Source organism: Oryctolagus cuniculus, chromosome 2, assembly GCF_964237555.1.
Source record: "Oryctolagus cuniculus chromosome 2, mOryCun1.1, whole genome shotgun sequence".
NCBI classification, from domain to species: domain Eukaryota; kingdom Metazoa; phylum Chordata; class Mammalia; order Lagomorpha; family Leporidae; genus Oryctolagus; species Oryctolagus cuniculus.
Genome location: NC_091433.1, coordinates 1,272,325 through 1,298,019, shown reverse-complemented (window position 1 = coordinate 1,298,019; position 25,695 = coordinate 1,272,325). Strand labels below are relative to the sequence as shown.

The 25,695-nt window shown below is 50.2% G+C and overlaps 1 protein-coding gene across 1 annotated transcript in view; it reads right to left on the bottom strand.

Annotated features, from left to right (window-relative positions):
* Positions 1-5,900: 5,900 nt before the first annotated feature.
* Positions 5,901-25,695, bottom strand: part of RNF4 (ring finger protein 4) — a 36,962-nt gene continuing 17,167 nt past the window's right edge. Inside the window, exons 2-8 of the mRNA XM_002722398.5 lie at positions 25,279-25,420; positions 23,466-23,580; positions 19,934-20,013; positions 9,737-9,746; positions 9,181-9,340; positions 8,682-8,730; positions 5,901-8,136 (exon numbers count right to left, since the gene is read on the bottom strand). Of these exons, the coding sequence (XP_002722444.1) occupies positions 7,987-8,136; positions 8,682-8,730; positions 9,181-9,340; positions 9,737-9,746; positions 19,934-20,013; positions 23,466-23,580; positions 25,279-25,287 (573 nt within the window). The 5' untranslated portion in view covers positions 25,288-25,420 and the 3' untranslated portion in view covers positions 5,901-7,986. The remainder of the gene's footprint in view (positions 8,137-8,681; positions 8,731-9,180; positions 9,341-9,736; positions 9,747-19,933; positions 20,014-23,465; positions 23,581-25,278; positions 25,421-25,695) is intronic.

Genomic DNA, 25,695 nt, shown 5'->3' with positions numbered 1-25,695 from the left:
CTTCTTAGGTTTCATTTACTTAAAGAGATCTCCCACCTGCTGGTTCACTTCCCCAAAACCCGCAACAGCTGGAGCTGGGCCAGGACGAAGCCAAGGAGCTCAGCACTGTCCAGTCTCTCACAGGGTGACTGGGACCCAACTAGTTAAGCCTTCTGTCTCCAGGGTGCACATTAGCAAACAGCTGGGATGGAATGAGGACTTGAACCCCAGGCAGCCTCTGTGGGATGTGGCTGTTACAGCTAGACTACTGCACCAACGTCCACCCCTAGCACCCCCAGCCCCCTCTTGAAATCTGAAAGGCAGAATGATGAGGTGGGTGGGGGAAGAATCTTCCATCCACTGGTTCACATCCCAAATGTCTGTAACAGCCAGGCCTGTGCCAGGCTGAAACCAGGAGCCAGGAGCTCCATCCCGATCTCCCATGTAGGTGGCAGGGACCCAAGTCCTTGGGCCATCGCCTGCTGCCTTCCAAGGTGCATTAGTAGGAAACTGAGAACCAGCACCCTGATATGGGATGTAGGCGTCCCCAGCAATTCTGTATTCAATTTTCCAAACTGCATCCCAAAGTGGATGCACCAGGTCCAATTTCTGTCCATCCTTGCCAACACTTGCTAGTCTGGGTTCTTTGTGAAAGCCTTTGTCTAACGGGTGTGAAGTGGCATCTCACCGCTTATTGTCCAATCGTATGACTTCTTGGAGAAATGAACTTTTTGCCCACTTTAAAATTTGGGCCTAACAAGCCAGGAGTGAGGAACGCCATCTGGGCCTCCCACACAGCCCAAAGCACTTGGGCTACCTTCCACCGCCTTCCCAGGTACATTAGCAGGGAGCTGGGGCTCCAATCAGCACTCAGGTGGGAAGCTAGTGGCAACCTAATCTGCTGAGCCACAGCTCCGGCCCCTGAAACGCGTCTCTCCGGGGCACACCAGCAGGAAGCTGGAACTCAGTCACCCGAGCTGGGGCACTGAATCCAACACACTGCAACAGCAGTCCCTGCGGCTTTGTTTAACCTCACTTCCCAGTAGATCCGTTCTGCTGCTTCACTTCCAAACTGCAGTTTTCCTACCTAGTTACTTGCACTAGAACTTCCACTACAGTGCTGAGTACAAGTCGCAAAAAAAGCTCCCCTCCCCTGGGAGAATGGCTGTCTTCCACCGCCAAGCGCGACAGCCTTCACACCAAGAGCCCTTCTGTGCCTGGCTTATCCAGGGTTCATGTCATGTAAAGACGCTGTGATCAGCACCAATGCTCTTCATAAAGTCTCGAGTTCAGTGCTGTTTTACAGGTCCGATGCTGGTTCTGGCCTGTCTCTTCGGCTCCAATCCCATTTGTTCAAGGTCTTGTCAGATCTCTCTCCTTGAGTCATTTGGTTTTTCTCCTAATTATTCAGCCATTTGATCTGGGACATTCAATTTGTTGATACGCAGGTGTTAACAGTACCCCTCCCCCATTTCCGTAGTCAGCAATGTCTAATCTGTCTGGCTGATTTTCTCCGAGACTCCACTTGCGGCACCACTGACTTTCCCTACTGTGTTCCTGCCCTCTGCTGGCTTTGTCTCCACTTGTCTTTATTATTGTTCTTCTCCCGCTACAGTCCAGTCTGCTCTTTAGTTCTCAAGGCATACGAGATACCACACCTGAGTGCTTTCATGCAGACACCGACAACTGCAAAGACCTCCTTGAGCAATGCTTTCAACATATCCTGTAGAATAGTTTAAAAATGTATTTATTTATATGAAAGGCAGGATTACTGAGAGAGTAGAGCCAGAGAATCTTCCATCCGGTGGGCACTCCCCAGATGGCCACAATGGCCGGAGCTACACCAATCCAAAGCCAGGAGCCAGGAGCTTCCTCCAGGTCTCCCACGTGGGTGCAGGGGCCCAAGGACTTGGGCCATCTTCCACTGCTTTCCCAGGCCATAGCAGAGAGCTGGGTCAGAAGTGGAGCAGCCAGGACTCGAACCAGCGCCCATATGGGATGCCGGCACTGCAGGTGACAGCTTTACCCGCTCTGCCACGAAGCCGGTCTCTGTGTTTTCATTTTCATTCTTCTCAAGGTATTTTTGAACTTTCCTTGCGATCCCTTCTTTGATCTACTGGTTGTTAGTGTTCTGTTCAGCCTGCATGATTCTTACGTTTTCCAGGGTGTCCATATCAATTTCAAACCTTTTAAGTATGGGCCCAACAGATAAGCAGCAAAGCTACACCAAGAATCAGAAGGGCCAGTGTGGGGAGCAACTCGGACTAGACTGTTACTGAAATTAAGACTTATTCTATGCATCTGCTCTCTCACAATATGGCGCTGGGAGAGGAGTAAACAGCTTCTACACAGCTGCCTCCAGTTCAACCAATAAACAGCAGGACCTGCTCCTGATTGGAGGAGAGCAGCGTACTCGGCGTGTGGGTAGCAGAGTTGGGATTGGTGGAAGAGGACTATAAAGGAGGAGAGAGACAACATGCACCAGGAACATCTAAGAGGAACATCTATCTGAAGGAACACCTGTGCAGCCCCCGAGAGAGCCGGCCGGCGGTGTGCCGCTCCCCCGCGGAAGTGGGGAATGCGGCCAGGGGGAACTGCCCTTCCACGGAGGTGGAAGGGTCGGTAGCCAACCCGGGAAGAACCAGCAGCAAACCCGGGGAGGGCCGAGCAGACGAAAGAACAGCGCAGGGTCCTGTGTCGTTCCTCCACGAAGAGGGGGAGCGACATAATGGTGCCGTGACTCGGATATGAAGCCTAGGCAGGGTTCAGTGTCGTTCCTCCATGAAGAGGGGGAGCGACAGGCCAGTCAGTGTTGTGGTACAGTGGGTTAAGTCACTGCTTGTGACACTGGCATACCACACTGGAGCACCACTTTTTTTTTTTTTTTTTTTTGGACAGGCAGAGTTAGACAGTGAGAGAGACAGAAAGATCTTCCTTCTGTTGGTTCACCCCCAAAATGGCCGCTACCAGGTGTTTCCTCCTGGTCTCCCATGTGGGTGCGGGGCCCAAGCACTTGTGCCACGGCAGAGAGCTGGACTGGAAGAGGAGCAACCGGCACAGAACCGCACCCCAACGGGACTAGAACCCAGGGTACCGGCGCCGCAGGCGGATGATTAGCCAAGTGAGCCGCGGCGCCGGCCTGAAGCACCACTTTTAAGTCTTGGTTGATCTGCTTCTAATCCAGCTTCCTGCCAACAACCTGGGAAGGTAGAAGACCCAGCCTGGGCCCCTTCGACGCACGTGGAAGACCAACACAGAGTTCCGGGCTCCTGGCTTCAGCCTGGCCACTGATGACATTTGAAGTGAATCAGCAAATGAAGATCTTCATCTCTTCCCTGCCTTTTAAACAAATCAACCTTTAAAAAAGCCATACAGACTGCTCATTTTTGACCCAATAATTTAAATGACAAAAATTATGGATAAATGGAAGCATTCATTTGTCTAATGAAGTATCACAGAACAAGGAAAATGAACTAACCACACAACATGGAAGAATCTCACATACACTGAACAACGGAAGTCGACTCGCTCATACAATACATATTAAACGGTTCCATTTATGTAAAGCTATGGCCTGGCCTAGCCCTGACTATTGTGGACATTTGGGGGAATGAACCAGAATAAACTCTCACTCTGTCTTTCAAATAAATAAATCTTAAGAAAGTAGTCAAGTGTAATTTTCATAAATCAGTAATAATTACTCGGCGAGAGACGGGGGGGGGGGGGGTGCTGACGCAGTGGAGGAGAGAGGGAGTTCCTTAGGTGTCACAGCTGTTTTTTTCCTAGGCACTGGCTTTGTGGTAATTCATTGAGTGCTACTTTGGAGAAAACCCCAAACGGTGTTCCTTTTTGTGTGCCACACTTCACCACACAAAAGCTGAACACACACAGAGGAGGCGGCATCCACCTCAGGAAAGCAGGCCCGCACCCCATCAGGAGGAACCCAGCTTTTTAGTTTAGGTCTCAAAGAACTTTCAGATGGGTGCACAGGAAAAAAATTCACAAAATACAAAAAAAAAAAAAAAAAAAAAAAAAAAATTATCACAGAGACAGCAGGGGGAAAAAAAGACTTTAGAATCAGGCCCACCAAGAGTTTGGATACTAAAATTAACCACGCAGAACATAAAACCAGCAAGTCTGACAATACTGACATTTTCTCTCTCTAAAAAAGGAAGGTATAAACTGGCATTAATGATATTAATGATGAAAAGCTGCTGCGGAGATGCACGTCTATGAGGATATTACGAACTGCGTAGCAAAAGTCTGTAAAGAGAGGAAATGCAAATTCAAGGGGAAAACTGTAATTTAATCAAAATTATCCTGAAGTTATGGAAGGTTCTCAAACATTAAGAAAAATTCCTATCAGTAGAACTTAAAACTTTTCCTTAGTGAAAACAGGTTAAGAAAATTTTATTGCTGAATTCTACTGAAGAATTCAATGTATAGTAAGAGAACTTTGTCTTAAAAGTTGAGAAAGACGGAATAAGAAAATTATCATACAACTTATGAGCATGGATTTTAATAAAATCAACCTTAAACCAAATAAGAGCAAGACAAATTAAGCAATGTTTAGAAAGATAAAATAAGAAAACAGCGAATTTATCCACAAAATGTAAGAATGGCATATGCTGGAAAGCAAATACAAGCTGAGTATGCTTTATTCAGAGTATCTGGGACCAGTGTGTTTGGTATCCTGTTCCCCCAACCCCGATCCTGAACTATGTACACGTGTGTGAGATATCTTGGGGACAGGACCCATTCTACACATGAAATCACTCAGGTGGGAGAACACTCGCAGCCTGAAGTAACTTCACACAATACTTCCAGTGCGCCTGTGCTCTGGGACAGACCGCCTTAAGTCAGGCATGAAGTCTTCCACTTGTGCAGTCACACTGATACTCAGGCAGTTATGGGCTTCAGATCAGGATGCTCATCCTACAATGTAGCACTAACTGCTGAAAGGGTAACATTTTTGTGTCTCAATAGAAGAAAAAGAACCAGTTAAGATCTATTACTGGTGACTTAAAAATAAAACTCAGAATTTCACCTAATGGTAGAAAAATGAACTTCCCTTACCCAAGAGTTATCCAGAACCTGGAACAAATCTGTTGCTCACGGCGCCCACCACCTGCTTATTCAAGCGCTGGAGCACTAAGCCATTTACCTGCAGATGATGTGGATGGAATAAAGGACGCACTCAAAACAACAACAGAGACGCTGCAAACCGAACGTGGGGAAATACACTGTTCCTGCACCGTTACAATGAAGGTGCCATCTGAATGTTCCACAAATAACCCAGCAATCTCCCTCCACAGCCAGCCCTGGCGGCTCCATTCTGTTGAGCTTTGGGCCCACTCAGTTGGTGCCAGACCTAACGACAGACACTGGGCCTGTCCCCACAGCTCCGGGGCTTCAGCTGAGGTCTTCCTCAACTGTCTCTTGGTTTTAGGACTAGGGTAAGGAGACCCATCAGGCCCTGGATAGCTACCCAGAGGCATCTGGTGCATATGGCTTCTTTGGCACTGCTCACTCATGGCAGGGACTCCTGGGGCCCTGGCTCTGTCCCAGAGGACAGGATGTGTCTGGGTGGTGAGGGTAGTGTGGGCTAAACACACTCAAGGTTCCACACTGCTCAGAGCAGCTTCCTGACACCTGTGACTGGCCATGGTGAGAAGGTGGGGCCCCTGGCCAGCCGCATCTCCCAGAACAGACTCTGAACTCTCAGGTCTCAGGGACTTGCAGTTCTGCTCCAGGAGTGGCCTCCCACACGCCGGCTTCTGCATATGCAGCTTTCCAGTACACACACCGATGCAAATACACTCAATATAGGGCAGATGGAAAACACACTTTGGCAAAAAAAGGAGTGGCAGCACGGTGGTGGTGCCAACTGCAAAGAGCAAATAAATGCATGAAAAAGATACTTGGTTCAAATTAATGGTTTTATTTCCACCTTTAACACTAGCAGAGGAGTCCAAGACAAACTGATGTTCGTGGATACAGTTTAAACGCAACAAAGAGCGAGCTGAACTATGTACACTGAAGATGAGAAAAGGGTTTTCTCACACCAGCCTTTTCCTGGTTTGCAGTTTCGGAAGAAACGAAACACATTTTCCCCCAACTGAATTTAGGAAGAAGTAACACAACTTTTATGACCAACCACTTAAGTTGTAAGGATAAAACTTAAATTCTGAAATGGGTGTTACTGTATCAATTCGTCAGCTGGCTGTATGGTTGCCTTGACTCCTAGTGTATCATTCCAACACAACAAAGGAGCATGGCCATGAAGCCCAGAGGGAACTAATGGCAGCGGCACCCAACCAGAGTGCCCACGAGCTACGTGTCAAAATAACGGGTGCTGTGATCCCGTGCTCTTTGACTCCAAGTAGAAAATTATTACTTTCATTCACACTAACTGCCAAGTGAGCCAAAAAGTTAAAAAGTCAGAAGGAAGAATAAAACTATTTTCTTCACACACAGGAGGGACACTCCATCAGCCCCATAAAGTGAGTTCTGTGCTGAGTCCCTGTTCCTTCAGAGCGGCGATCTGAAGGCCAGTTATTGCTAGCAACGCCAGAACGGCCCCTCTCTCATGAAGACGTTTCACACGAAAAGGCTGCGGGTCTGGCTTGAAGCCCTCTGAGGAAGGGGAGGTATGCAGGTGGAGGCGGGCTGGCACTGCCAGGCCTCTCCCCTACCACTACCCCCACGCCCTGTGCTGTCGGCCTGCTCAGGCCACACTGCTGCCCTCTGAGAGAACCTGAGGTCCCCACGTGCCTGTGCACTGGAGCAGAGGTTGTTACCTGGGTGCCCCGGGATGGCTATGTCGCCGTGGTTTGCCACCCAAAGCCTGTGTAGCAGTCAAAAGCCCAAGGACCAAAGCCCGCTTGGCCAGAAGAGCAGCTTCTGATATAAACACCAGCTGGTGGGGGCTGATGGGCAAGCCAAGCCAGTGCCAAGTCAGGTGGGCCACGTTCCTTGAAACAGGGAGTGACAGTGCCTTGGACAGAAGTATGGAAGTGAGCGGCTGGCTGATCAAGGCCACAACACTGCCACCACCTCCCAAGGGCTACTGAACTTGGGCAGACACAGGCAGCTGGCAGCAAGGACTGGAGGACACGTGGTGGCAAACACAGGACAGATTTTACCAGAAGAGAGGGCACCCAAACATGTGCCTGCCCTATTTACCTCCCAGTCCTGTGCCAGGTGACAAACTTTGGAGCATGGGTAAGGTTCCTGAGAACAGTTGGTGAGCAGAGATAAGGTGGATGGGCACTGCTCCTCAGGAGACATCAGGCCTCTGGGGAGGACACTAACAGTGCTACATCTCCTGGGCTGCTGACAAGTAGGTAAAGAACGGGCTTTATTGCACTTTTTCGTTCTTAGGAAACAGGGGGTTTGCCCTGCAGAGGTTCTCCTGATTTGCAGAAAACACTGCACATCTGAATAAGGTGCAGGCAGAATCACAGGGTGATCTCCGACTCTCAAGCAAAGAAAGAAGTCCAGGGGTTGGTCTTCCATGCCTCAGAGACCGCTCTTGCACCTGGGATCCTCGGGCTGGGTGGACTGTGTCTGGCTTGTCACCATGTGGCAGGTAGGCTGGTCCACCTACAGGCAGATGCCAGAAAGAAATGCAGTGTGCCCCAGCTCTTGGGCACACTACCCAAACAGGGAAATTTTCTTGGCAAATGTGGAGGTCCCAGAAACAGGCTATAGCCACAACTCTCAATTCCCATAGGTCTGACTCCCTTTCTCCTACTCTGGAACCAGACTACCCCAGAGAAGAGACATAGAGCGTGGCCAAGAAGGGCCCCTGGGCCCAGTTCCAGAGCGTCAAACTGGAGAAAACAGGATCTAGGCGGGGTCTGGAAACGAAAGAGCAGTTTACATATCACATGTTGGTTCTCAAGCAGTCCTCCCCAGCTCAGGAAGTTGGAGGCAGACACCACGCAGAGAACCAGCTAGGCTCTCTCTCTGTCCATTCGTCTCTCCTGAGCAGCTCTGAGCACTTCATATATAAATGGGGTGGTACCGTTTGTGGTTGATCTTTTTCCTACAAGTTGGGCAAGTGTTAGCATTCTTAAGGGAATCACGGAGGCACTGGCTACAGAAGACATGGCCACATTCTGTAGAAACAATGAGACGTCCATTCTGCACAATCTAGAAGACATTAAAAGGAAGAGCCTTTAAATTTTCCCTTGCCCCAGAGCAACTGTGGTAGCCAGAGAATCCTACTCCTGCCCTGCCCGGTGCAGGTGACCAGTGGGAGAGAAGGTTCAGGGCTGCAGCAGCAACAGCCGAGACCGTCTGGAGAGCTAGTGATGCCGACTCTGGTCCCAGACAAGTAAGTGTGAGTGGTCTCTGCGGAGCAGAAAGCTGGACACAGGAGCCTTGGTGTCCAGCAGTGGCGGCCCAAGAGGGTTCTCAGGCACTCCAGGAAATGAGTGGTTCCTTGTTAGGGCCAGGAGAGGACACACAAGGCACATGATATCCAGGAGGTTAAACTAAGGGGCTCAGGGTTCAAATGGATGCTAGCATACTTTCCGTTCAGAGACGTACAAGTTAGGTGGCAGCCCAGGCATGAGTGCATGCAGAGGTGTCAAATCCCACCTCAGAGAGACCCTGACAAGCAGGGAGGTGTAGCCAGTTCACTTACCTCAGAGCAAGACCCTGACAAGCAGGAAGGTATATAGCCGTTCACTCACCTCAGAGTATCCGTCCATGCAGATGGGACAGCTCACCGTGCCAGAGGGCCTAGAAACCAGCGTTCAGTACCCGTCAGTGTCCAGCCCATCCTCAGGGGCCTTCACATAAGCAGCCTATGTTCCCTCCGAGGGTCGCTTCCCCTCCTCTGACTCTGTCTTGGTACAGGCATCTAGGAGACTTGGGAAATCTGTCTGGCCCAAGGGGACATGACAGAGTAGCCACAAAAAAGAGGAGAAAACAAGAGAAGGTGCCAACAACCCAGGCTCCCTGTCTCCCCCACCCCCAAGTCGAGGCTCCGAGGGCCTCAGCCGTACCCTCTGGGCCTGTTCATATCCACCCTGTCACTGACTGGCACATGCTCATCACTGTGGGAATAACGGGCTTCCACAAGCAGCTGGTAGACAGTGCTCGGACAGGCCCCTCCAGAGCCAAGGGCTCAGAGATCTGCTGTACCCTGTTTCCCCACCCCAGCACAGCAGAACAGGGGCACAGCAGTACCTGAACCCTGCAGCTCCTTCCACCCTGGCATTTCTGGAAGTGTGGGTGGTCACATACACGTCTCTGTCCCTGGACAGCTCCTCCTCGTCACTGCTCACCACACAGCTGTCAGCATGGTCTTGGCGCAGCCTCCGTGCGTTCCTCCTTGGCCTCCTCCTTTCTAAGAGTCACATTTTCAGAGTGGAGCCTCGCTGCTCTCACCACCCTCACCACCCCCACCACCCCATCCCGGTGCCCGCAGAGACCCCAGAGAAACTGCTGCCATGCCAAGTGACATCCCAGGAGGTCCCGCACAGCTCCAGATTCTGTGTTCCCACTGTCCCAGGAGACACCCACATCCCTGCACACACGGGTCCTTGGGTGTATCAAGTGTTCGGTCTCGGTACTCGGCAGCAGGTACCAGGGGACTGACGGTGCAGGTCTGACCACAGTGTTGCCACAGCAATCTTCCAGCTGGTGTTTTTCGACCCCTTCAGGATGGTCTGGCCCGATGTGCAGCCCTCACCCAGCTAGTTCATTCTCCAAGCCCAGAGAAAAAGGAGATGAAACCACTCACCATCAACGATCTTTACAAAAAAAAAAAAAAAAAAAAAAAAAAGAGAGAGAGAGAGAGAGAGAGAAAAACAAAAGAGAAAGAAGCCATCAGTTTGACTAAATGAGAAAACTGCAGCATTTCTTATTTTCAATGAGTGAGCAGAGCCATCAGGCCCCTCTGCCTCCCCGCAGCTGTGAGGGCTAAGTCAGACAGTGGACAGTGAGCACAGCCCCCAGGACGGGTGTTCAGCAAATGCCACCCACAACACCTGCGTGGTGAGCTCTCCTGTGCCCACATGGCCAATGCTGGCTGCTGCCAACGACGGGGCCGTTACTCAAAGTAGCTAACCAAATAAGCAGGTCATGCATGACAATAAACGTGGCACACACCAAGGACTGACATCAATGCAAAAAGCTGAAGAGGCACTGCCGACCCTTGGCTGAAGGAGCACGGCTAGTCTGACTGCTGCTCCAGCAGTTTCAGATGAGGTCAGTGCGACCTTCCGGCCCAGACGGACGCTCCTGCACACCCTAACGCCTCTGCCTAGTGTGGCTCAGGAGCCACTTCAGGAACGCTCTGGCCTTCCCTGCTCTGCAGGGACAGGGAGGGCCCTCCTTCTATTCTGACTCCCTTGCAGCAGGGATTCTGGACTTGAGTCAAGTGTCCTCAAGTAGGCACGCTCTTGCTGTTGGCAGACACATCTCAGGGTGTCCAGGGGTAGTCTAAGCCCCTCTGCCCAAGAGGGGAGCTGTGACAGGGTCTGCCTGAATCCAGATGAGTGAGGCGGTGGATCTCATCTCCCAGCTCCTGCTGATGCAGACCTGGGCAGGTCAGACTGACCCCAGTTATTCCTGGGGGGCCAGCTCTTCTGGGCTTTTCAGCACAACTCCCTCCACATGTTGAAATCCACTCACTAAATACTGGAGTAGATTTTGTTTTGTAAGCTCAACACTGATAGACTCAAATGGTCTTCCCAGTAGAGAGGTTTTTATTTTGAAGACAAGAGCATAACCCACACTGGAGCTAACCAAAGCACTCCGCCCTCCTCGCCGCGAGGACTGCAGGGGGTGACACGGAAACCTGGGACGGACAGTCAATCCGACACCAAGACCGTATTTGTAAGAGCCTGAGCTGCCACACAGTGCTGTCTGCATGAAATCTATTACACACACACACACACACACACACAAAAAGGTGAGGGGAAGGGGGAGGAGCCAGAAAGGGAAGCTGCAAAACAGTGCTAGATCTTGGGGAAAGCCCTAGATTTAGTTGGGAGCAGAGAAAATTCTACTGTGGGTAGGGATGCCCCCAGCTTTCCTTGAGCTCCCACACTGCCATAGCCCTGTACAGAGACGGAGCACCAGGGGCCGGTTTGTGTCCCAGCTGCTCTACTTCCAACCCGCTCTCTGCTGTGGCCTGGGAAAGCAGTAGAAGATGGCCCAAGTGCCTGAGTCCCTGCACCCACGTGGGAGACCCAGAAGAAGCTCCTGGATCCTGGCTTTGGACCAGTGCAGCTCCGGCAGCTGCAGCCAACTGGGGGAGTGAACCAGCGGATGGAGACCTCTCTCTGCCTCTCCTTCTCCGTCTGCGTAACTGTTTCAAAATAAGTAAATCTTAAAAAAGAAAACCAGATGGAGCACCAAGTGGGAAGGGCCCGACGCCCCAGCTCCACCGCAGCTGGGTCGCCCTAGGCCCCCAAGAGTCACATTCAGCCCAAGTCTGGGCAGTGCCAAACTCAGAGCCAGATGTGAACCCTGCGCCCATGAGGAAGCACATGTGCTCCAGTCCTAAGACCCAGGGGGCTGCTAGCAGATGGCAGTGGTGCTGCCTCCACCCAGCGGCGGAACCACACCACACGCAAACTGGAAAGGACCTGCAGCAGCACAGGGCCTGCCTGGCACGGATGGAGACAGCGCATGAGAACATCAAATGCCAGCTGAATGAACTGACGGCGTGGAATACACCTCTTCCCGGGACCTCGGATCTGGTTGTGAGCCCTTTAAAACCACAATCAACCAGTCCCCCTGGCCTGAGCAGTTTAGTTTGCACTTTGGTGAGCTGGACCAAGATCAGGAAAATGCACACATTCTACTTCACCTTCAAACTCACTTCTCAGGCTCAACTCAGAGAAGCCCAGGCATTCAGAGACAAGTGGAAACCCGGGGCCAGCACACCTGGTGGGTTATTTGCATTTCTAAAATGAAGGCGTGAAGAGTCAAGAAGCAGAAAGCACTCAAGCAGACGGGTGCAATTCCAACAAGAGTCCTCTAGCCAGGACCCAGGGACCTTCAGACAACACCTGCACTGCCGGCACTGCACACCGTGCACTGGAGAAAGCACTGCCAGCCACTGCACACTCCACAGACAACTCTGCTGTCCAACATTAGCACAGTCATCACTACCACTTGCAGCACTGACAGGAGGGCCAGAAAGAGGGCGCTGACAAGGATGGTCCAGTCTGTCCCAGGCAGCACGCACGACTGTTTTCCTAACTCTCGGACGAGGCATCCAAGCTCTCTTCACACACAATTAGGTTGGTCACTCCTTCCAGCAGTCATGGTGTGTGCTCGTGCCCTTCACCACACCCAGAGAGCAGACAGGGCCACCCCAGCCTGCCGGGATGCCGCTACTGAGTGGACGCTTGCTAGTCGTAAACAAAAAGTTTACAGAGTAAAACACAAACAGTGTGGCTCAACAGCACACTAGAGAAACAGTTCAAAAATGATTCCAGGAAGACTCACCCAACTATGAAAGACACAATTTGGTGAAATGTAATTTGTCCAAGGAAATATCATTGTTCAAACTTCTTCCTGAAAGACTCAGTTTTGTTCGTCTTCCGGTTTTGGGATGCAGAGACACAGCTTCCACCCACTGGCTCAGTCTCACTCTGTGCACAACAGTGGAGGGCAAAGCCAGCAGCCTTCACGTGCTGCCTCCCAGAGTTTGCATTAGCAGGAAGCTGGAGGCAGGAGCCAGAGGCCAGCATCAAACCCAGGCACTCGCTACAGATCTGAGCATCCAACTGCAAGCCCCAAACTCCCTTTCTTACAGTGAGCAGCCAGTCTCGTTGACACTGGCTTGCTCCCGACTCATGCAAAGTCCACCTGTTAAACCAGGTAAGAAAGCAGAAGGATGGAGAACATAAGCAGAGATTTCAAATAAACAGCAAGCTACTTATTTCAATCAATCTTCTGACTGAAAATCACCTCAAACAAATTCACATACTTAGATAAACAAAGAAGTAACAAGGAAGAGCAAACTTGGTCAGAAGTCAAAGGAAAGCAACGATGAAGAAACACACAGATGATCCTCGAAAAATCCAAGTTTGTCCTTGAAAGCCTCATGGGGACAGAAACCAGAGTACCAGGCCTAAAGCGAGCCCCAGCCAACAGGAAACCCTGACACGGAGAGTGCATGTTCTGACCATTACGCAATGATAAGAGGAATCAGTAACAAACAAACAAGTCCATGTTTGGAAGTTAAGAAACACAAACTTGACAAATGTTAAATATGAAATACTGATACTAAAATGCATAGAATAGAGTTAAATAGAAAACATAATCTTAAATGCATTTATTGGATAAAAACAATGAAAAAAGTTAGAAAAAGAACAGCAAAATAAACTCAAAGAGATAATCAATGAAATGGAAACAAACTTACAAGAGAAAGGATCCACAAAGCTAAAAGTTGGTTCTTTGAAAGATCTAATAAAGGTCTGGTGATACTAATCTAAAAAGACAGAAAACACAACCAGTATCAGAAATAAGGAAGACATCAAAACAAAATCCACAGAACGTAAGACAATACTATGAACAAATGTATGCCAATAAAAGCGAACATTTTAGAGGAAATCAAAAAATTTCTAAAATCTGTAACATCAAAACTCATTAAAACTCTAAGTTAAATACCTTTACTTTAGAATTCCACCAAATATTCAAGGAAGAAATAATTGCTATCTTACCAAGTCTTCTGGAGAACAGAACAACAACAAAACCCAGTGCTCTCCCCAACTCACTCTATAAGGATATCAAAAACCTTTAAGGGGGGCTGGCGCTGCGGCACAGTGAGCAAAGCCACCACCTGTGGTGCCAGCATCCCATGTGGGTGCCAGTTCGAATCCCGGGGGCTCCACTTCCCATCCAGCTCTCTGTTGTGGCCTGGGAAAGCAGTAGGGGATAGCCCAAGTGCTTGGGCCCCTGTACCCACAAGGGAGACCAGGAAGAAATTCCTGGCTCTTGGCTTTGGATCATTGCAGCTCTGGCCGTGTGGCCATCTGAGGAGTGAACCAGCGGGTGGAGGCCCTCTCTCTGCCTCTGCCTCTCTGTAACCCTGCCTTTTAAATAAATAAAATTTTAAAAAAGTATTTAAAAAAAAACATCAGAGCGCCAGTTCTGAGCCACAGTTGCTCTGCTTCAGATCCAGTTTCCTGTTCATATACCTGGGAAGGCAGCAGAAGATGATCCAAATATCTGGCCTCTGGCACCTATGGTTAGAGAACAGAATGGTGCCCCTGGCTCCTGGCTTTGGAAAGATTATCTCCCTTCTGCCTTTCAAATAAACCAATCAATAAGCAAGTCTTTTAAAATATTCAATATGGATCCAAGATGAAAACTTGTGATAAAGGGTGTAAACTTATTGGTGAAACTCTGAAAGGATTTTCTCAGACTTAGAAGAAGATAAGAACATTCGCAACTATCAGTAATCCTATATTCAGTCTGTGCAGGATTTAATCCAGTATGTTAAGGCAAGAAAATAAAAGGAAATGGAAAAGAACCGAAACTCTTTGGTTTACCTAAACATCCAAAAGACTTGCAGATTTAAGAGTTTCTAGATGAAAAAAGAAAAGTAGGTAAGATAAAGTTGCATTTCTTTATATCACTAAACAATGAAAACGACAAGAAAATGTCACTTTAAACTAGATTTTTGTTAAGCAACATGGTAAACTACAAGAACTTTGCACCTAGGAATAAATCTTGTAAACAAAAGATTTGTGAAACTCAACAGGCAACTTTATGAAACACGACCAAGAAGCACTAAAGACCTCTATTTCAGGCCATACACGGAAAATCAATTCAGGCAGACTACAAACCTAAATGTGAAAGGCAAAACAGTAAAACTTTAGAATACAGGAACATCTTTTTATAATCTTGAGCAGGACAAGATTTCCTTGCATACTGATGAAAATTCAACTACATTGAGAGCTCCCATAAACACTAAAAAGAGAAAAGACCAACCCCACATGAAACACGTAAGCAATGGCAGGCTCATATTTAGGATTTAGAATTTTTTTTTTTTTATTTGACAGATAGTTAAGACAGGGAGAGAGAGAGACAGACAGAAAGCTCTTCCTTCTGTTGGTTCACCCCCACTAATGGCTGCTATGGCCGGAGCTACGCGGATCCGAAGCCAGGAGCCAGGTGCTTCCTCCTGGTCTCCCATGCGGGTGCAGGGCCCAAGCACTTGGGCCATCCTCCACTGCCTTCCCGGGCCACAGCAGAGAGCTGGACTGGAAGAGGAGCAACTGGGACTAGAACCTGGCATCCATATGGGATGCCAGTGCCACAGGCAGAGGATTAACCAAGTGAGCCACGGCGCCGGCCCTGAGGATTTAGAATTCTTACAGGAAAGAAAACGCAGATAACCAAATGAACAGAAAAAAAGATTTGCTATAAAACTGGGCCAACAAGGAGACAGTCATTTCATATGGCAGTGCCTAGGTCTGAGTCCAGGCTCCACTCCCAATTCCAGTTTCATGCTAATGCACACCCGGAAATCGGTGATAGCTCCAGTACTTACTTGGGGCCCTGCTGTCCATGTCAAAGACCAGGATTAAACTCCTGGCTCTTGGCTTGGGGCTGCCCCAGCTCTGGCTGTTGTGGGCATTTGCAGATAGGAGACCTTTCCCCATCTGCCTGTTATCACCCTACCCTCCCCAAAAAAGGAAAAAGGGGCTTGTCGCTCCCCCTCTTCATGGGGGAATGACACTAAACCCTGCCTAGGCTTCATATCCGAGTCACGGCACCATTATGTCGCTCCCCCTCTTCATGGGGGAATGACACTAGACCCTGCCTAGGCTTCATATCCGAGTCACGGCACCATTATGTCGCTCCCCGTCTTCGTGGAGGAACGGCACAGGACCCTGCGCTGTTCTTTTGTCTGCTCGGCCCTCTCCGGGTTTGCTGCTGGTTCTTCCCGGGTTGGCTACCGACCCTTCCACTTTCCCCCTAGCCACTTTCCCACTTCCGCGGGGGAGCGGCACATCGCCGGCCGGCTCTCTCGGGGGCTGCTCAGGTGTTCCTTCAGATAGATGTTCCTGGTGCATGTCGTCTCTCTCCTCCTTTATAGTCCTCTTCCACCAATCCCAACTCTGCTACCCACACGCCGAGTACGCTGCTCTCCTCCAATCAGGAGCAGGTCCTATAGTTTATGGTTGAACTGGAGGCAGCTGTGTAGAAGTTGTTACTCCCTTCTCAGCGCCATATTGTGGGAAAGCAGATGCATAGAATAAGTCTTAATTCCAGTAACAGTCTAGTCCGAGTTGCTCCCCACAGGGGCTATTTTAAAAGTTTATATAAAACAGTTGTGTTTAAAAAGCCGTAAAAGGGAGGCAGACACTGGACACTGTGGCACAGCAATGTCAGCCCACCGTGGGACACCTGCCTCCCAGAGTGGAGAAGCCAGCTGAGTGCCAGCCGTTCTGTGTCTGATTCAGCTCCCTGCCAATGAGGAACAGCAGAGGTGGGCTCAAATACTGCCACTCATATGGGAGACCCAGATGGGGGTCCTGGCTCCTTGGTTTAGCCTGGCCCAGCCCTGGCAATTATAGACTTTTGGGGAGTGAAGCAGTGGATGGAAGATCTCTCTTGCTCTTTCTCTCTCTGCCTTTCAAATAAATAAAATCTTAAAAAAAAAAAAAAAAGCTGTAAAATACACATTGCACACTTGAATGAAATGTCACACCGTAGCCCACAAATACGTACAAATGCTAATTTTTAAAAATTTAAAAAGCTGTAAAATAGTTTCTAATAAGCACTTCACAAAGGAGAAAAATAAGGGCCAGCATTGTGGTGTGGCAGATAAAGCCACCACCTGCAGCACAGGCCTCCCAAATGGGTGCCGGTTTGAGTCCCGGTTGCTCCATTTGCAATCCAGCTCTCTGCTAATGGCCTGGGAAAAGCAGTGCAAGATGGCCCACGTGTCTGGGACCCCTGACACCCATGTGGGAGACCTGAAGAAGCTCCTGGCTTCGGACCAGCGCAGCTCTGGCCATTGTGGCCAATTGGGAAGTGACCCAGCGGATGGAAGACCTCTCTCTCTGCCAACCATAATGAGTTGCTGTTAAATAACCATCAGGTTGACTTAAATTAAAATGTGATGGTGAGGATGTGGAACAGTAAGAATCTCATGGGGCCAGCTTTGTGGCATGGCAGGTAAAGCTGCCGCCTGGGACACTGGCAGCCATTATGGGCGCCAGTTTGAGTCCCAGCTGCTAAACTTCCAATCCAGCTCCCTGCTAATGCGCCTGGGAAAGCAGAGGATGGCCCAAGTGCATGGGCCCCTGCACCCAGATGGGAGATGCAGACGAAGCTCCTGGCTTGGGTCTGGCTCACCCCTGGCCCTTGACACCATTTGGTGAGTAAACTAGTGGATGAAGATCTTTCTCTCTCTGCTTCTCCCTCTCTAACGTCAGCTTTCAAATATATAAAATGAATCTTTGTTGTTGTTTTTTTTTTTTTTTTTAAACAAGAAACAAACAAAAAACCCAAAACAGTAAGACTCTCAAAAACTGGCTGAAATGTAACCTGGGAAAGCTGCACAGTCTCATGGCATCTCACAGCATTGTCATTTCTCCTGTCTGGGGGTTTTGGGGTCCTTTGAAGAGTGGAAAAATACATTTGTCCTAACAGTTTGTATCTTACAAGGGTTCGCTGGATGTTCTGAAAGCTGGCCATGCATGCCAGAAGGAAGAACCGTATCTCAGGTAGACAGCAATGCTCTGGGGGTTAGGAGAGCACACTTAACATTTAATCTGTTTCCCAGATAGTTCTCCTTAGAGAAACAGAATTTTAGACACAAGTGACTTCTCACTATAAACCAATGAACTGGCATTTGGGCTAGGAAAAATGAGGCTGGCGTGAAGTAAATCCTCTGGTCAACTGACAGTAAATCTCGATACGGGAACCCGGGATTCCTGGCTCCTAAGCCAGTGCTGTCTCCCTTCTACCCAACAGCCTGCCCCTGACCACCCATTCACAACCAGGACAGCTTTCGATGCCAATATTCTTCTCTCTTGGTCTCCCAAGGAACTCTCGCAGCTGCAGACGTCAGAGTTTAGGCAGGCTAACTGGGAGCTCCAGGCCAGGAAGCAAGAAGGCCGCATATACAGCAGCAGTACATGCAGTCATGAAAACCACCAAGGGGTGCAGGGGGAAGGATGCTGCTGGCCTGTCACCCAGCGACGCCAGTCATCAGAATCCCGGCTATCTCCCTAGCACCGGGGAGAGAGAGGGCCAGGGACAGAGTACTCCGCACAAAAGGACCCGCCCCACATCCCAGCACTAATCAGCACCTAGCCTGCAGGCTTCAGTCAGGTACCATGCTAGGCTCCTCTGCGGACCACAGGGACCAGAGGCAGGTCGTGTGTATGTATGCGCCTCTGAAAACACACTAACGCGGGTACTGCAGGGGCCACTCCCCACTAAACCCACTCCACTTAGCAGACAGTTCAAGCCAATCCCCAGAGAAACACAGTTTCTAATTGGGAGCAAACGTCGCTCTGAGAATTCTTTGTCCATGCTCTTGTCAGATGCTAGGGATGGCGTAACTGCTGGGAGTGAGGAATGATGACAAAAAGACAACCCAGTGGTTTCCAACCAGGACCAGAGTCTAGTCTGTCACCTTTTCTTCTCCTGAAGTCTCAGAAGTCTCAGCCCAGTCCTATCCTGCAGTCCCGAGCACAGCGCCTACAGCTTGTCCCTGCTCCGACAGCCCAGCCTGGCAGGCAGAGAAGCCTAAGGGGGAGACGCAGGCTCCAGAAGCTGGCGACCACTGCAGCACGCAGTTCTCAGCAGGCACCTGCCGCCACTGGCCCAGCGCGGGCAGACATGCCTCCACCTCCACTCCGCCAGCTGCAGTCTTGCACACAGCCTGCTCTTAGGATGCTGGCACTGAGCCAACCAGCTTCCCAACTCACACAGGTGTGTGCACGCCCGCCGTGGAGCAGGCCTATCAGAACTACCAATGCCGGCGCCGCGGCTCACTAGGCTAATCCTCCACCTAGCAGCGCCGGCACACCGGGTTCCAGTCCCGGTCGGGGCGCCGGATTCTGTCCCGGTTGCCCTTCTTCCAGGCCAGCTCTCTGCTGTGGCCCGGGAAGGCAGTGGAGGATGACCCAAGTACTTGGGCCCTGTACCCCATGGGAGAACAGGAGAAGCACCTGGCTCCTGCCTTCGGATCAGCGCGGTGCGCCGGCTGCACCGCGCCAGCCATGACGGCCATTGGAGGGTGAACCAAAGGCAAAAAGGAAGACCTTTCTCTCTGTCTCTCTCTCTCTCTCACTATCCACTCTGCCTGTCAAAAAAAAACAAAACAAAACAAAACAAAAAAAAAACTACCAACGTCCCCTGAACAGTCTAGGACTTGCTGCTTGCACGCTGCACAGGGCACACCCAGCTTCCTGGAGCTCTATTCTTCCTAGAGGCACAAAGAACCCAAGGCAGCGGGCAGGCATGAAGGTCACCTGCATCTCCTGGGGCCATGCTAACCGGCAGCTGCTTCTGGAACCAGATTTCCACTGGCAGGGCTAAGCAGGGAGGGCACACACTCACACTGACTGGGTGCCACCTGAGGTGCCAGGCACTCAAATACAGGATGTCTCTTAGTCCTCGTAACAGACTGCAGACACCGCTCAGTGAGGGGAGTGAGGCTACATGGCATACCCTCGGTGCACAGCCGATATGAACTGTAAAATCAGACCAAGCCTCCCAGACCCTCGCGGGCCAGCTGTGCAGAGGTCACACCGATCTACTCCAGAGACAAGAAGTCACAACAAATGACGTCCTTGCAAACTTTCCCATTTGGGTTCCAGTCACTGAATGCATGAGCCCCTTTAGCACAAGCACCTGTCTGTCACCTGTCACCTGTCACCAAGGTCTACAGACATGGGCACCAGCTGGGGAGGATACTCAGAAGCGGCAGTTCTCACGCGCCAACACTCACCACCACGGAGTCATTGTGAGTCAGGTCGACCACCACGGGCTCTAAAGATTCACAGGTGAGGTCCACGATCTCATCTCCAGCTTCAAAATAAAGCAGGCCAACAAATATTAGGAGGAAGGCAGGGGTGTATTCCTCTAAGCTTTATTAAAATTACAAATGTAGACTGGCTTATATCAAACTACAAAAATCCTGAAGTACACACAGCAGAGCATCAAGACCAATCCATTTTTCAGGAGTGACCGCCAACACATAGATATCCTTCCAGAATTCCACAACCAGGGTGTGTGTGTGTGTGTGTGTGGTGTGCATGCGTATTACCCTCCACACGGTTGTGCCTATGCCGACCTGCCCCTACACACGGGAGAAGGCACTAGGCTCGCTCACCTCGGGCCTTCTTTTGGGATAGACCCGCCTGAAACCTCTGGGAGAAACAAACCACTCAGACCCAAGATCTGAAGTCAGCACAACACCTCCAGCAGTGACTGCGGAGGGCACTTTAATCTCCATTTCTCTAGCAAGCCCTTCCCAACTGGGACGGAGAACCACAGTAATATGTATTCACCCCGCAGGACCCCAATGTGTCCGATGTGCTGAGCCTGCTCTGTAGCTAGCCTCCTGAGCTCTCGGGTACACTACGAGCACAGAATGAAGGTGGGAAGGGCATGAACCAAACAGCCATGCCAGTCGTGTCTGGTAGGAGGGAATGTAGAGCAAAGATCACTTCCTTCACATAAACCAAAAATGTATTTACAACCATTTTGTTTCTGGTTACTATTCACATTCAAAAGCATGAAGTTGGGGCCAGCATCACAGCTTAGCAGGTAAAACTGCAGCCCCCAATGCTGGCATCCCATATGGGCACTGGTTCAGGTCCCAGCTGCACCACTTCCCATCCTGCTCCTTGTTAATGGCCTTGGAAAGCGGCACAAGATGACCCGAGTGTTTGGGTCCCTGACACCCATGTGGGAGAACCAGATGAAGCTCCTGGCTTCCACCTGGCCCAGTCTGGCTGTTGCAGCCAGCTGGGTGAGTATACCAGCAAACAGAAAATCTCACTCTCTCCTCCTGCCCGTAACTCTTTTAAAATAAATAAATACTAAAAACAAACAATAAAACTAGGAAAAAAAGCATGAGGTTAAACACATTAGAAACAGTACTGGTCTAATACTTGTTTGAGGAATGCGACTTGTAAAGCATTTAACATATGCTAACATGCTTCTGTCTGGTAGCCAAAGGCGTCACAAAGGGATGGCATGCCACATTGGAATGTCTGCTTCAGTTCCTGGCTCTGCCCCCAATTCCAGCTCTGACCAACAGACCCTGGGAGGCAGCAGGTGATGGCTCAGGTGGCTAGATCCCTGCCATCCACATGGGAGCCTGGAATGAGTTCCTGGTCCCTGCCTCTTCAATGAAGGTATCTGGAGTGTGAACCAGGGGATGGGAGCTTTCTCCATCTGTGTTTCTCCCTCAAATAATTTTTAAGAAAATTTAACAAAAAACTTCACAATAACCATCACTGTGGGGAGCAGCTCGGACTAGACTAAGTTACTGGAATTAAGACTTATTCTATGCACCTGCTCTCCCACAATATGGCGCTGGGAGAGAAGAAAACAGCTTCTACACAGCTGCCTCCAGTTCAACCAATAAACTGTAGGACTTGCTCCTGATTGGAGGAGAGCAGCGTGCTCGGCGTGTGGGCAGCCGAGTTAGGATTGGTGGAAGAGGACTATAAAGGAGGAGAGAGACGACATGCACCAGGAACATCTAAGGGGAACATCTAAGGGAACACCTGTGCAGCCCCCGAGAGAGCCGGCCGGCGGTGTGCTGCTCCCCTGCGGAAGTGGGGAAAGCGGCCAGGGGGAACCGCCCTTCCACGGAGGTGGAAGGGACAGTAGCCAACCCGGGAAGAACCAGCAGCAAACCCGGGGAGGGCCGAGCAGACGAAAGAACAGCGCAGGGTCTTGTGTCGTTCCTCCACGAAGAGGGGGAGCGACACATCACAATATATCAGATGCCCAAGATGACCTTTGTAAAACTGTTTATTTGAGGAGGAGGGGAGAGGGAGAAGAGGTGGGTGGCAGGAGCTCAATTATCTGGGCCATCACCACTGCCTCCCATTTTCTTAGCAGAAAGCTAGGGTCAGGAGCCAGGGCTGGGTATCAAAACCCAGGCATGGGGCCAGTACTGTGGCGTAGTGGGTAAAGCTGCCACCTGTAGTGCCAGCATCCCATATGGGCGCCAGTTCGAGACCCGGCTGCTCCACTTCTGATCCAGCTCTCTGCTGTGGCCTGGAAAGCAGTAGAAGATGGCCCAAGTCCTTGGGTCCCTGCACCCACGTAGGAGACCTGGAAGAAGCTCCAGGCTCCTGGCTTCGGACTGGCGCAGCTCCGGCCGTTGCGGCCATCTGGGGAGAGAACCAGCAGATGGAAGACCTCTCTCTCTCTCTCTCTCTCTCTGTCTATAACTGCGACTTTGAAGTAAAACACATAAATCTTAAAAAAAAAAAAATTTTTTTGTTTTTTTTTTTGTTTTTTTTTGGTATTTTTTTTTTGACAGGCAGAGTTAGACAGTGAGAGAGAGAGGGAGACAGACAGAAAGGTCTTCCTTCCGTTGGTTTACTCCCCAGATGGCCGCCGAGGCTGGAGCTATGCTCAATCAAAGCCAGGAACCAGGTGCCTCCCTCTGGTCTCCCATGCGGGTGCAGAGCCCAAGCACTTGGGCCATCCTCCACTGCACTCCCGGGCCACAGCAGAGAGCTGGACTGGAAGAGGAGCAATGGGGACAGAATCCAGCACCCCAACCGGGACTAGAACCCGGGGTGCCGGTGCTGCAGGTGGAGGATTAGCCTAGTGAGCCGCAGTGCCGGCCCAAAACCAGGCATTCTGATATGGGACATGGTGTCTTAATCAGCATCCTAACCTCTAGGCTAAATGCCCACCCAGGACCTGATCCACCATTCTTCCCGGTACACAGTTCTTGACTTGAACATGAAGAAGCCCTGCTCACAGGGCTGAGACTGGTGACAGGATGACAAGAGGCATTCTGGAAAGCAGGTGGACTCTCCCTGGTCTGAGATTCCAAGTCCTCCGAAGCTCTCACTCGTGTGCTCAGTGTCCCAGCTAAGGACAGCGGGCCAGGCTCCTGGCTTCTCAGCAGAAAAGTGAAGGTCTGAGGAAGCCATGCTGTGACCGACAACTCAGAGAGCACGCTTTCGTAACACTTCCCTGAGAGGGCAGAACAGGGAAAACCCAGCCGGCTCCATGTAAGCCTGGCACAGGTAGCTCTGTTTGCCTTCTTGGGCCTTTCTGAAATGAAAATCAGCAGAGCCGCCAGCTCCTACTACCAAGGGCTGGCTGAACCAAGCTTCCAGCTCTGAACGGTGGGAGAACCTGGCATCAGCTTACAGAGATCCTGGTTGGGAGCAGCTTCCACAGCTGGCAGCCACAATGCTGGACCCTGGCCAGCTCCCGATGTGAGCTTCCCCACCGCACTACTCAGCCTGTCCACAGGCAGTGTTCCCTGGCGGTCTTACCAGTTTCCACAAGCTCTATGGGTTCTGCTTCCAAGGAGATCTCGGGGGTAGAAGCTGCTTCCCGAGTTCGCTTCTGGGCTTGTCTAGAATTTGCTGTCCCACCACGACGCTTTCTCTGAAAGTATCAAGGGGGAAACAGTCACGTGAGCCCCAGACTGACAAGGCTCGAGAAAGAGAACAAAAAGTCACCAGAAATGGCTCAACTCATAAACAACAGCGAGCAAGTCTGAGGTTGGGGTCTTCGAAACTTGAGATTCTAGGGGTGGGTGTTTAGTATACAATACGGGATACAATCAACAGGACTATCCCACACCGACGTACCTGGGTTTTTTGTTTCTTTTTTAAAAAATTTTATTTATTTGAGAGACAGAGTTACAGAGGGAGAGATAAAGAGAGAATCCTCCATCTGCTGATTCATTCCACAAATGGTCACAGTTGCATTTTTTGGGACCAGCACTGTGGCATAGCGGGTAAAGCCACCACTTGTGGTCCCAGCATCCCATATGGGCGCCAGTTTGAGTCCCAGCTGCTCTACTTCCAATGCAGCTCTCTGTTATGGCCTGAGGAAGCAGAAGATGGCCCAAGTGCTTGAGCTCCTGCACCAGAGTGGGAGACCTGGAAGAAGCAGAGGCAGAGAGAGAGAGAGGCCTTCCATCCGCTGGTTCACTCCCCAAATGGCTGCAGTGGCTTGTCTGGCCAATCCAAAGCCAGGAGCCAGGAGCTTCTTCCAGGTCTCCCCGATGGGTGCAGGGGCCCAAGCACTTGGGCCATCTTTCTCTCTGTAACTCTACTTTTCAAATAAATAAATTTGTTTTTTTACAGAGGCTCTCAAAAAAGGCCCAATTGTCCTCACCTGGGTAGAGATGGGACTCCAGAGTAAGGCATTTGTTTTCCTATGATGGCAAGCCCCAGAGAAACAGCCAAGGTCAGAGACCACCTCCCTTCCAAAGGGTGGGCTGAGGGAACAGGCCATATCATGGACAGATATCAACAGTGGGCCCTGGAGCACACAGTGCTGACACGGGAGAGGGTAAGGACCCAAAGGATAAGAGGGGGAGAACAGAAGCTATAGGATCCAACACTCGCTCCAGGCAACACCCGCTCAGCCTCATCCTGCCACCCACTCTTCTCCTCCTGATAGCACTCACAGCACCTCTGGAAAATGGAATGAGAACCTGACTGTTTCACATCTCATCCAACCAATCAGGAATGCAGAAACTCAAACAGCTGTTTTGAATCTAGATGATATGAACACGGTGAAGAGGGGGCTTTGTCAGTAAAATGGGGCTGGGGGACCTCTAGGCAATCTTCTCTAGAGCTCGAGGCTCCATGTGACACATGACAAGTGGGTTACACCAAGCCACAGCTACCTCTGAGGTGTGACAACAGCTCTAACAATAGTTATAAAGAAGTCAACTTCAGTTACCGAAAGTGAGAAAACTCACCACAGCTTATTACCCTTATACATACACTGAACCAAAACAAAAACTGCACAGAGACACATCATAGCAGGGAAAACTGGCTTGTATATAATTTAAAACTAAAAAAAATTAATACTTTCACAACACTGACAACAGCACAGATGGTGTGGGATTCCAAAGCCTGATGCCACTCCTTCCGTCTCTGGGGCACCACCCGTGACATTTGGGATCCAGTCGGAGAAGCAAGCTGGTCTATGCACTACAAGGATGCTTGCACTCTCTCCAAGAAGTAGCCATACTCAGAAGCACTTTACAGAATGTCCTTTAATGTGTACATAGAATAAGGTGGTTGCTTAGCCCAGAAAATAAAGCTCACAAGCCGCAGAACGTACCGTACTCATTGTGCTCAGAAAGGGACTGTGTCTGTGTAAAGGTGTGCCAGGAGGGTGGGTGTTCAACCACTTACGCCACCAGCACACACATCCTCGGGTTTGCAGAAGAATTTGGATCCGGGCAGCCTTCCAGTATCAAGTCCTAAAACACAAAGATATTAACTGGATAAATGTTGCTACCTTATTACTGGTGATAAAATTCAATAATTTACCAGTCCTTTCTGTCACTTGGATGCTTTGCTGAATAATATTTTGTGTAGTTATATCCTTAATCCTGTATTAATCTTTTTTTTTTTTTTAAGATTTATTTATTTGAAAGGCAGAGTTACAGAGAGGCAGAGGCAGAGGCAGAGAGAGAGAGAGAAAGAGAGAGAGAGAGAGAGAAGGCTCCCATTCACTAGTTCATTCCCCAAATGG